Genomic DNA, 12,350 nt, shown 5'->3' on the forward strand with positions numbered 1-12,350 from the left:
CTTGCATTTTAATGTAAATTTTGCTGTGAATTAGAGAAGAGCAGGTTCATGATGCCATTTGAAAACCTGTGCATGTGAGGCTTTCCTGAGCATTGACTTGTGGTGTTTTGAGGTTGTGTTTGAGCCCAGAAAGTGGCTGGGGTGTGCTTGTCCCCCTTGCAAAATCATCTGTCCCTGAGCATAGTTGTGTGACAGATGACAGCAGGAGATTTACCTCTGGCTTAATGCAAGTTCCACCTAAGTAAAAGCTCCATATTGCTCAAGAAGCTAATATGAATTTTGCTGGCAGAAACTGACTCAGGAGATATGCTAATTCAGATATGTGCAGTTTCTGGAAGCGCATCATTTCCCCTCATTCCTTAAGATACTTGCTAACTAGCTGTGTATTCATCCAAGCAGTAGGTAGACGTTGGGCACTTTGCATCTGTCTTTCACCCAAAACTCGCTGCACTGGCTTTACGTTATTGTATAATCCGTGTCTGCAGCAAACTGATTTTATGTAGTCTGCCTACGTGCAACTGAAACAAAATCCTACTGTCCAGATTTAATAATGTGTTACTTAGCACTGCTGCAGCGCCTTTCGTTTGAGCCTCTCAAAGTTGTTTACAAACAATTAATTAAAGCTTCCTACTCCCAGTAATGTAGGCATGGTGATACCAATTTTTATTTTCTCTAAAGCAGGGAGAGATTCAAAGAGGCATTTTCAGGCTTTGTCTTGGAGCAGGAGGTTTCCACTTCATTACTACAAAAACAGATCATCGTTTGTATAACCTCATCTAAATATCTCATCTCTTGAATTTACAGGATCCCGCTCTGCAGGAGTTGGAGAGCAATTTTATCATACAGCAAAAGCTGGTAGAAGCTGCAAAGAAACTTGCTAGTGAGCCAGATCTCTGCAAAAACGTAAAGAAGAAAAGAAAGCAAGAGTATGCTGATGCTGTAAAAAAGCTTCAAGAGATAGAAAATTCCATAAACGAATACAGAATCAAGTGTGGCAAAAAACCAACCCAGAAATCATCTCTTACTCTACCAGGTAATCAAGAGAATTCCCCGTGCTCTGATGAAAACAGGGGAAAAAAAGTCATTTGGCTCACTTACAAGTTTTGTTTACATGTGTCTATGCGATTTTTATCTTCTCCAAGGCAATTAAATAAGAAAAAGAGATGCAATTTGCTGCATCTGATACAATAGGTCCACAGCTTATAGGCTGAGGGCAGAATAAGCTGCAGTTTTCAGAACAAGCACAGACACGTTCCAGCACCAGGTAGCGACCAGGAGCGCTATACATAGAAGGGCTGGCGGGAGCATCTCAGTCGAAACTGGTGTGGTGTCCTAATTCGTAGTGTATTGAATGCAGGTGTATTTCTGAGCTGCCACACGCAAGATCTCTCTCCCTTCTGCAATGCTGCAGTTCTGGCAAAAACAGAACGTGTGAGTTTTTCTAAGGAGTCAAGAAAACAAGGACCAGAGATTTTGTTTCGTGATTAAAAATGACTGATGCCTAGGAAGATGTAAGCAAAGTTCAGGAGTTTATGAATGCAAATTGTGTCATACAGATTTTTGACTAAATGGATTTGCCAGTGATGAGCACAGTGAAAGCAGGTGTCCTTGGCTCTTTGATTCTGAAAATGTGGTTTTCCTGAGGGAGGTGAGACTCTGGCTTCTTCATAGCACAAAGCATGAAAACTTGGTAGCATTCAAGTTAACTGAAGGAGCATGAGAACAGTAAAGTTCATAGGTGTATTGGAGGCTATCCTAGTTCCTATAGCGTTTAAAAGTTTTAGGACTTGTTTTACTTTTCCTTTCCAGGGAAAATTATTTGACTGATTTCTTTTTGGCTCCTCTGTCCCCGAGGAAATGTTACATGAAGCTGGTATTTTTTTCCTGGGAATTGCAGGGTGGGAAAGAAAATGCAATTTTTTTCTGCTGTTGATATTGATACTTTCTCACTGACACTTGAGATGGAGACCTCTTGTGTTTTCCCTGGAGGAGAACCCTCTCGCACTGCCAGGTTTCTGTTGGGATAGCCTTGCTTTGTCTCACTCTCATTGAGAGCTTGATTTGGATTTGCACCCAGCAACACTGTGCTGTCTATCATCACAGGGTGTTTTTTCTGAAGGGCTGGTGATCACGTTTTAATGTGGCCCAGCTAGTTCCTAATTGACAGAGCTGAGGAAAACATCTGTTTTTCCAGTTATTGCTCACCAATCTGGATACCAATTGTGGGAGGCCCTGCATTACCTGTGACATGTGATGTGGAGTAACAGCACGGGGAGCTGCTGAAGGCCAGCAAGAGCATGGGCAGCATCCGTGCACTGCTGCTGCTTGTTGCAGGGAGGTTGTTTTTTTTTTACCATTGTGCAAACAAGGAACTTAGGAGCTGGATGTGCAATCCTCAGTCCTTATACAAATTCCATTTAGCCCATCATTTTGCAACACCTGATACATGGCATCCTTGTTTGCTGTCTGAGGAGGGAAACACAGACAGAAGGGACTGGGCAGCCTCTCCCATAGGGGCTGCTTTCCTGCAGGTAGCAGCAGCAAATGCTTGGCCAGCAGTAAGGTAGCTGTGTTCCCTTCCAGCTCCCGACTGGAGCAGCGTCTGAATGTTTACAGTACCTGAAGCAGAGCCCTGAACTGCTTCAAGTTCAGTAACTGATTGATGTGTAACCTTTTCACCGTTACCGACTGTACTGCTGGGTTCAAGGTACAGGGCTGAAGAAAGCTGAGCGGTAATAAAGTCACTTGCAGCTGTGAAATTTGGGAATGGCTTGTTGGAAATGACGTGTTAAGTAGTAACAGTGATTTATTGAGTTATACCGTAGGTATTTACGTCCCAGCTACAGGAGTGGTTGATGAAGGACGTGCTGGGCTGTCTCCTCCTCAATATGTTCCCTTCTTCCTTTCCTTTGCTTCCTCTGTACCCCAGAGAATTTCTTTCCCTTTTCAGGGAATTTCACAGATTTGAGATTTAAATTCAGAGCTCCTGCGTGTGTCAGCACTGCAAATCCTTCTGTAGCCAGCTTTAGGCTTGCTTTTTGTGTGTGTCTCTAGGAAGATTTTTTTATTTCTTTTTGCATTGGGCCCAGTTCCTTATTTCACCATCACTTGGTAAATTCATGTAAATAAACTCCTGTAAAGCTCCTTCCCCGTGTCAGGTTGCAAGAAGCGCTGCAGCCCACCTTGGTGGTCTGACAAGCCCCTCGGGGCAGGGGCCAGCCCTGATGTTTGGCTCTGCTTGAAGAGAGCAGCTCTGTTTACCTGGTTCTTGTAACTAGAGCTTACCTTGCACAAATCAGCAGCGTTCATTGCGGGTGTTCACGGTGAGTGATGCAGTAAGCAGATGTCACGTGTGAGGTGGCAGCCACCATCGTCATCTGCAGCCTCCTTTCTCTCATTCGTGGAGGCTCACGCAGAGTTTTCACCTCACCAGCTTTGTGTCTTGCCAGCAACAGGCTCGATGTCTCTCTGGGTTAATTACCTTTGGTGCTGCTTTTTATCACCAGCCGGATTTCTGGGCCTCAGCTGGTCTGTTCCAGGACCATGCGGGCTGTTTGGCAAGGACAGGCTGCTTGTGAGCCTGGGTGGTGGTGTGTGGTAATAAGGTGAGGGCACAGGCACATGCAGTGAAGTGCTATGAATAAATAGCAAAACATAAAAGAAACAGGAAAAAAAAATGCAATGCCTGTGCAACAGTTTGTGCACTCTGTGCTGCTGGAATTTGCAGTGACTTGACTGAAATCGGTGGAATTTTTCTGGCTGTATATTAATTTAATTGAAGCAGAATTTGTATGCTGATGAAACATTCACAGGTTAATTTAATTCCAAATTTCAAAAGGCGTTTAGTACCTACCTGGTGGGATTTCAGGTGTACCTGAGGAGATTAGATGCTGGCAGCTAAGATCTACGTGTCTGTGTAGGCTCCTGACTCCTATAGAAGCACCAAAACACCCTGTGAGATCTCTTGGAAGATGAGTGGAAAACACCTTTGTGAATCTTGGCCTGATTCCCACTGCAGTTGAAAAAATCTCCTTTGATAATTATGGGGGTAGCTTGCTGAAATGCAAAGACTACAAATAGGTCCTGATAGGACGGCAAAGCAGGGCCGTCTTCAGGCTGCTGAAGTCTAAAGCAGCGCGATTGCAGCGTTACAAGTAGCAACTGGCTCTGAAGCCTTAGAAAATAAACTGTATGTGATAGTTTGAAATTAACGTGGAGTGTGCTTTAAGTGCTTGTTTTCATTCACAGATGATATAATCCCATCTGAGAGCAGCTCTCTGTCTGATACAACAACCTATGATGATGGTATGTTGATTATCCTTTTCTGCCTTTGAAGTGTGCCTGTTCAGTGATACTCTTTGACTTAACGTCCTTTAGCCTGCTACTTTATTGTCTTTCAATGATGAATTACAGCAGAGTTAAAAAGAGCTTAATCAGGAATGTCTGTTTTCATAATGGGTTAGTTATTGAAAGTTTCTGCTCCGTGGGCTGATTTAAGTTGTCTTCAGAGAAGGCACTTGGTTTTATTGTGATGGTTTTGTTGTGATCAGCCTGGGAAACTGTGAACTGCCAATAGATACTCCATCCCTGGGACCTGACCGAGGCAGATAAGCAGCTGGGAGGAATTCCCCAGCTCTTCTGTCCTCACAGTTACTAAAACTTATAAAAAGTGGAATAGTCAGAGATCCTAACAATCTGTTTACGTTTCCTTGTTACCTAGTGAGCTGCATCTTGCATGGGTATGGTGTTTGCTCAGCTTACTCACGTTGGGCACACACCCACAGACGACACATTCACACCCTGTTCCACAAGGTGGAAAGGACTTGGCTTGCCTCTCCCTTGGCTGGGTAATCATCATCTGGGGACAAACATTATCTAAATTATTACTCACTTTTCAGTTAGGGCCTGATTCTGATCTTGCTTTGTCCCAGTTTTAGACTTGTATAACCCTTCTGACGCTTTAAAATGGAGTCGCACTTGATTCCTGCTTGCACAAGTAGAAGTAGAGCCAGAGCCTTGGTTTGTGAATGCATTCTCTATGATGCTTGTCCTGTGTTTATATGTATTCATTGTAGTTTCCTTTTGGCTCTAATGGCATCTGGATTGTGCCTTAAGCAAGTGAGAACAAGGATCAAACCAACGTCTTCCCAATTGCCTTCACTCATATTTGTTTGCCAGTGTCTTTGCTCTCTCAGTCCCTTTTGAAGTCAGTCCCTTTTAGGTTGTATTAAACTAATCCTTCACGTCATTTCCAAGTGAAGTGCTGAATGGTGAGGGAGAGGAACTGGCTTTGGAGAGGCTGAGCGTGCCAGCTCTGCTCTGGGAGGGACAGAGCTGCAGACAGGCACTTTCCCAAGAAAGTTCCACTCTGTGGTGCTACAAAATGCCAAGCAGAAACCTCTGTCAGAGGTGCTGCGGAGACCTGCGTGAGCCTCCACGACGTCCTGTCCTGGTGAAGGAGAGCTTGGTGCAGGCAGGTGCGGGAGAGGCTCCCTGTAGTCACAGCTTCCCTCCTTGTCCCCACAGCACAAAGAGTTTCTGTTCAGGAGTCACAGATGTATATGTAGGACAAAAATAGCAAGGATTTTGCTAATAAAATACATATTCCTTTCCAACAGCCAGTGAATCCCTCACTGTGCCAGCACAAAGAACCAGCTCTGCACAGCTTTCTCCAAGGCTTCCTCCACCAAAGTCCCTTGGGCTGGAGAGAATCCATCTTAGAAAGTCATCCATGAATGAGCAGCTCTTGGAGACGAGACACTCCAGGTATGGCATATCTCACTGCACTCTCTGTGTTGTTGGCATAAATTCGGTCTTGTCCATGTAGAGACTTTTTTTTTATGGGCTCTCCAGAGTTGCCGCTGTCTCTGCACTCTTCTGGGGTTCAAGAGTTTAGTGATAAGAGCTAAATTTCCCGTTTAGTAATACAGTGTGTATGAGTAGTCAAGTCTCTGTGAAACTGCAGAGTAGTGCAGTCTTCGTGAGTCAGGTGAGAAATTTAATAGCAAGGACTGCATTTAAGGAATCGATCGTGCCCACCAGTACTTTCACCCTTTTGTGGCCAAGTGGTTTGTTTTCAGTATTAAACAGCTTGTGTGTTTCCTGATGACTGTGCATAATTGCTTCAGATAACACCTGACCATACCCATCCCTCCTGATCCCATCAGTATGTCAGCAGGTACATGGTCAAAGCATACACAGTTCACCTAAGACTTGGGGAGCACTTTTCTTCCTCTAAGAATAGTAACCTCTTGAACCACAAAAAGGGCTTCAATTTTTCTTCTTGTTTAGTTCTGTTCTGTATATGGAATCATATCCAGTTACCCTTACCTGCTTTTTTAGCCCTTAAGATATTTTTTATTTCATTTAAGACTGAGGGTGCATGGAGTCTCAGTAGGTGTGACTTGCATTGTGGTTGACCTAACTGGGGTTCTGTCGTCTTCCTTACAGGGACCCGCTCTCAACTCACAGCAGTCCTTATCGCACCCTGGACCGACTGCCCCCGTCCCACGGGGGGAGAAGCATGCCTACAACACCCGTGCTCACACGCAACGCCTACAGTAGCAGCCACTTACAGTAAGGGGGGTTTATTTTGAGTTTAAATGGTGTTAAGGGGATAAAAGGTCATTTGCAGTGCAGCTCTCAGGGGTCAGGCTCTCAAAGTGCCTTTTCTGGATATTTGAGGCACAAGGTTGCTATCAGCCACCATCTTCTGGTACAGTTTTGCACCGGCTTTGTAACATGCAAGTGAGAGCATTTGCAGGAATATAAATGCTGGGCAGTAGCAGAAATAGTAGCACACACTGCTGCACTACTGGGTGCCTGCAAAATCAGGAGTGAGATGGAAGCTGGCGTGCAAGCTTACAGATATCTTCTGTGAACTAAGGTCCTTCAAGCCTCCTGAAAAGTAAGTGGCCAAATAGAGGAGAGAGATCCGAATTGGTGCCCTTACTGTGGGAAGGAGAGATGCTATAAATGTTAAAATGTTATAAAGAGCTTATGGTGTATTTGGCTCTGGTCACACAATCGTGGGACACAGCCATGGGAAACCCAGCTTCCTGTGCTCTGATCCTTGCTCAGCTACTTGTCTAGACATCACATACTTACACTGTGAGATCCCTCCTGTAAGTCATTGCAAAATGCGAGTTTGTCAGCATTGTTGCGTGTATCACTGTCACGGGTTACCTTGCTCACCGTGAAAATCTGAAAAATCTCCTGCTGTTGCAGCAAAAGTAAAATTTAGCCAAGCTGAATTTCTTGCAGTGCAGGTACTCCATGTGAGAAGGAAATGCTGGGTTTGTGTTGTGCTTTGTCTGGGGAGGAAGCACACCTGATTTGCCCACACGTGCTCTATCCAGCTCTGTCTGTATGTCTGCGTGTGACTGCTTGTAACCAACCTCTGTCTGTATTGTTTCAGGCCAGATGTTTCCCCGCACCATTGCAGGCAGCGCAGTGGCAGTCTGGAGTCCCAAACCCACCTGCTCTCCGAGGCCCCCACTGAAAAGCCAGCCTTCTCCCTTTCAAAGTCCCAGCGAAGCAGCAGCACAGAGATCCTAGATGATGGATCATCCTACACTAGCCAGTCCAGTGCTGAATATTACTGCGTGACGCCTACATCCAGACCATGTTATACTACTCAGACGCTTGACAACAGGACCAGGGGTCGAAGACGGTCAAAGAAACAAAACATTTCTGCTGCGAGTTCAGGAAGCATGCCGAATCTTGCCCAGAAGGACGTCCGGAATGGTGTCTACCACAAAAATCAGGAGCAGCCTTCCTCCAGTTACTATATTTCTGGATATTCCCCTTACACCGAATCTGACGTTTATTACAACGGAGGATACGTTTATGAGAGTGACACAGAGGGACAGTACAGTGTCAATCCTCTGTGTCGCGCATCGGCACATTACGGATATGACCGTTACAGGGAATTCAGGTCTTACCACGAGGACGAAGTGGACAGAGTACCCCACAACCCATACGCAACCCTGAGGCTTCCACGGAAGCAGGTTGCTAAAACGGAGCATATAACCAAAAACATTCACAAGGCCTTAGTAGCAGAGCATCTCCGTGGTTGGTACCAACGTGCCTCCAGTCAAAAGGAACAGGGTCATTGCCTGCAGGCAGGCTTTGAGTCTGACAGAGGATCTCAAAGGAGTTTGGGCCTTGCTGGTGTGCAGGCGCCATGCTCTCCTAGCAGTCGTGTGTCATCTTTCTCTTCGGGTAATGTCCGATTTGTTCTATGCTAAATGTTTTGTACATCCCTTCTGTGTATCAATTCTGCCCAAAACCAGCAGAGTATAAGCAAGGCTGAGAAGTAGATAAGGAACTGAACAGGATTTTTGTTCTTGCTTTTCTGTGACTGGGAAGAGACTTACTTGTCTTCTGTGGGTAAAACTGCCTTTTAGTCTCTGTAAGCACGGTAGTTCAGAGCAGCACAGAGCCATATGTTTCAAACAGGCATATTTATCAAGTAGAAGCCATGTACGTGCAGTTACTGTGACAGTATCCAAAACACAGTACAATCAGCATCACTGAACAGTCTTTTTATAAAGAGATTCCCTCACTCTGAAATACCCCTGCAACTGCTTTCCTCATCACAGCGCTTGTAAATAACATTTTGAGTTTGCATTCTCTGCTTGTGTGTCCTGCAGAAACGCGTAGGGATTGCTAATGAGAACTGTCTCATTTGTCTCATCTGATTAGCTGCAGAAAGATCTAATTAGCTGTATTTATTTTTTTTGAATTCCAGCATCTTCTGCAAACACTGCTGGGAACTGGCGGAACCCGCTTGCAATGGGACTTTCAGATTATGATACGTTATCTCATTCCTCTTTTGCCAGCTGTTATGGAAACACTTATGGCAACCTCCCTCTGCAAAGCAGGTGAGTAAATTGTGTCAAGATTTTCTGTCCTTTCTCCCTCCTGCATTTTATAGGCGACTAAAACATCTGAAGAAAGCAGCTTGATTTCAGGGATGAAGAGTACTTAAAAAAATTGATTTAGTGAGAGTATCCTCTCCAGGTGGTATAGATCAGCCTATAACTGTACCAACAATATTCAAGAAAGGGGGAAAGAGGCATAGTGAAGGATGAACTCACCTGTGGCATGGGCTTTTCCTCCAGCTGATGCTGGACAGCCAGCTCCTGGCAGCAGTGATGCTGGGCAGAGCACCTGCTGAGCCCCCTTCCTCTCCCTGCCATGGCAGGAGGTCTCTCCTGTGCCTGTGGTGTGGCAGGACACTGACCTGTTGTGTTTCTGGTGCTATAGCTCCTGTGCCAATAAAAAAAAACAAACAAAACAAATAAATAAAGGCAGCACCTCTCTTTAATCACACATCACCCTGCTGCTGCTCAAAGGCAATACCGACTTGGGTCATCTCGTTAATAAACCAAGCGCATCTTGCTTGGCAGAGCTCAGCCAGTGACCCCGGTGAGACTTGCTGCTCCTTGCAGCTGCGCTGGGTGTGGGGGCTTCCCTGAGGACTGCACGGAGCCCAGGATCTCGCTTGGGCGTTGCAGAAGTGCATGCGAGACTCTTGCTGCTCCTGCTTCGTGTTTTTGGTCTCCCCTGGCTCTCGCACACCGGCTGTCACCAGCAAGATCAGAGGCCGCCTGTCCCGGGAACGGCTCTGCCCGCACAAATGCCATCCTGCCTAAGTGCTCTTATGCTAAGCCTAGCCAGCTGTAGTAAGTACTCCGCATGCGTGTGCCCAGCTTCACGTGTGGCTGCTTGCGCTTGCTGCCAGGCTGACTTGGGGGCAATGACCGAGTTTTTCATTTGTTTGTTTTAAAATGAGCTAAAGCGTAAAAAAAAAAAAGATACAAAAGCTTCTGCTAGATCCTCGTTTCTAAGCTAAATGCCTTGGGCTTTTTGTTGGAGTGATCTAAAAGCTCTACAATAACAGTGTTTAAGAATATGGTTTTTACTAATTGCTTAACTTCCTATAACCAGGCTGTGAAAATCGCTTATTTTGGCAGGCTTTTCCGTATGAGTGCTTTTTTACTATTAATTTCCCATGTTCAGAATCAGTAGGCCAATCATTCATCTGTTCTATTTTCTATTTTAATGTGATTATGTCAAACGAGCAATCAATACACCTTAGAGTCTTGACAATTTTGAGTAGCTGAGATCCTGTTGCACGAATAGCCTAATTACAGCACAACACCTGGGTTTGTGTTTGGATCCAAATTTTGCTGGGGGTGTAAAATCACAGCAGCCAGCATTCCTTCAAGCCCAAGGGGGCCGTGTGAGTTCATGCTCGCCACGCTGAGGTGGGCTGGGGCTCCTCCTGTTTGTACATCCCCAAAGCAGAACTTGGGGATTTGGGGGAGATCTCGACTCCTGCTTATCCCTGATGCCATCTCTTACAGAGCTTATGCAGAGACGAGCCAGCTGGGTGGTGATGAAGAGAACCAGTTGGAGGAAGACTTGCACAGCAACGAGCAAAGGTTATTCTGGCACGAGGATTCAAAGCCTGGGACGCTCGTGTAGACCGACTGCAGCCCTGCATTCGTACCCTTGTGTGCCTTGCACAAAACGCTGTTACTCCGAAGGAGACCTCGGGGGCACCTTCCCGACCGAACAAAAAGGAGGTGTTCTGTTGCTGGGAAAGATGAAGTTCAGCATTACGAGGGACTGTAGCAAAATGACAAAGTCTTACCAAGAATGGCGCTTCTTTCTGAATCCGGATAGCCTAAACGAGCAAGGGCAAGCCACGATGTAATCTACGACAAGATGCAGCACTTGGTTGAAGTATTTATATTCAGCAAGCACTTTTTTTGAAGATTGGAAGGTGTTGAAGGCAAACCTCAGAAAAAAAAAATGTGAAAAGGAAACTCTTATGGAAAAAACAGGAATTCTAGGAGCACAATTACAATGTCTGAAAGAAGAACAAATGGAAATTTTTTCTGACGTGGCTTATGATGACCTGGAAGGACTTTCATAAGCTTGTGAAGGATAGATACTGTGTGTGTGAATGAGGCAAAGGGTGATTTAATCAGTATTGGAACATTACTTGAAGGAAGGCTGGATTTTTTTTATTATTCTTATGGAGGTTTGAATGAGTATATCCATTTTTGGGGTGTTGTTAAGAGTGTTTGTTAGCACCACAAAGGAGTTCTGGAAAGAAAAGGATTTGCTGTCACAATATGTCATGTAAAACTCTAGGTGGTTGTGGATTTCGGAAACAGGAGTAAACTTTGAACTCCTTTCCATGATAAAGTGTAATTACTAACCTCACACTTACCGACCTTTCCATGGTACAATTTCACTGTGCAGAGGAGCAGGCAAATTTCACAGTGGCTGCGTAGTGTTCGTTGGGTGACAATTAAGTTTTGCTCTGCTGTAGTGAACTGAGGATTGGAAATAGAGAGTTGCAGTTACCACAGGACAAGCAACTCGATTGTAATGGCCAGTATTTTGAGGTGGATGCAAACATAAACAGCCAAGTGGGTGCCTTAAAATGAGGGGCATTAGAATTGTACCACGAGCCATCTGAACTGCCAGGTGCGTTGCGAAGTCACTAAGTGACTGGAACAGCATCTTTGCAAAACCATTTATTCAGAAAAAAAGTGCGACTGCAGTCTTGATCTAAGAGGGATAAACCTACCTCATGTCATCCATCTGTAGGAACAAACTAGCATGGGTTCTCTTGCGTGATTTATGACGACTCATTTGCATACTGTAAAATCTCTCTCGTGTCTCAGCTGTACTGTGCTTCAGGATCCCATAAAATGGTGCTCTTTTTTCTTTTATACAAAAGATTAGTAACTCCTTGTTCATATTGTGAATAGAAAAGTTTCTGATAAACTTTTTTGGACGTTTTTTACCAATATTCCAGAGCATGTAATATATACAGAAGGACACACTTGTTAAGCTGGTACTTAGTCGTTTGTATTATTAGAGTTGCAATTTGGAATTAAACGAACAAAAACAAAATAAATAACTTATTTCCTTGGTTTTGCATATTTGTATAGCCTTCTAGAAATGCGAAAGCTCTTTTTTGCTTATTCTTTTACTACTCATGAATTTCTAGACCTATTATTTTGTATAGGTCAATAAACTGAAAAGTGTGCTACCACAACCACTTCAGCATTCCTCCTATTTCTACTTGAGTGCTTGGAAAAGTGCAGCGTGTCATTTCAAGGCTTGAAACTAAGATAGAGGGAATTACCATGGTCTGATTTCTTTTGGACTGTGCAGTATCAGGGTTGGCACTGAGGGTCAGTGGCTGTGGCCCCCTTGCAGATCAGCCCGCTTGGGGCAGGGGAGCTGGCAGAGGCTGCCCTATTGCTGGGGAACACTTGCCCTGGGACAGTTCAGACCCTTGGAGAATGTGTCTGTAAGTC

The 12,350-nt window shown here is 44.8% G+C and overlaps 1 protein-coding gene across 7 annotated transcripts in view; it reads left to right on the forward strand.

Annotated features, from left to right (window-relative positions):
• FRMD4B (FERM domain containing 4B) overlaps positions 1-12,085 on the forward strand; it is a 114,386-nt gene extending 102,301 nt beyond the window's left edge. For 6 of the 7 annotated variants that reach the window (XM_084530875.1, XM_084530878.1, XM_084530879.1 and 3 more), the window contains exons 17-24: positions 805-1,033; positions 4,249-4,305; positions 5,619-5,766; positions 6,451-6,576; positions 7,418-8,223; positions 8,753-8,885; positions 9,414-9,689; positions 10,374-12,085. In XM_084530875.1, the coding sequence (XP_084387001.1) occupies positions 805-1,033; positions 4,249-4,305; positions 5,619-5,766; positions 6,451-6,576; positions 7,418-8,223; positions 8,753-8,885; positions 9,414-9,689; position 10,374 (1,776 nt within the window). In that variant the 3' untranslated portion in view covers positions 10,375-12,085. The remainder of the gene's footprint in view (positions 1-804; positions 1,034-4,248; positions 4,306-5,618; positions 5,767-6,450; positions 6,577-7,417; positions 8,224-8,752; positions 8,886-9,413; positions 9,690-10,373) is intronic. The other variant, XM_084530876.1, reaches the window with a different exon arrangement.
• The last annotated feature ends 265 nt before the right edge of the window (positions 12,086-12,350 follow it).

The sequence above is a fragment of the Aythya ferina genome, assembly GCF_964211825.1.
Source record: "Aythya ferina genome assembly, chromosome: 10".
Taxonomy (NCBI): Eukaryota; Metazoa; Chordata; class Aves; order Anseriformes; family Anatidae; genus Aythya; species Aythya ferina.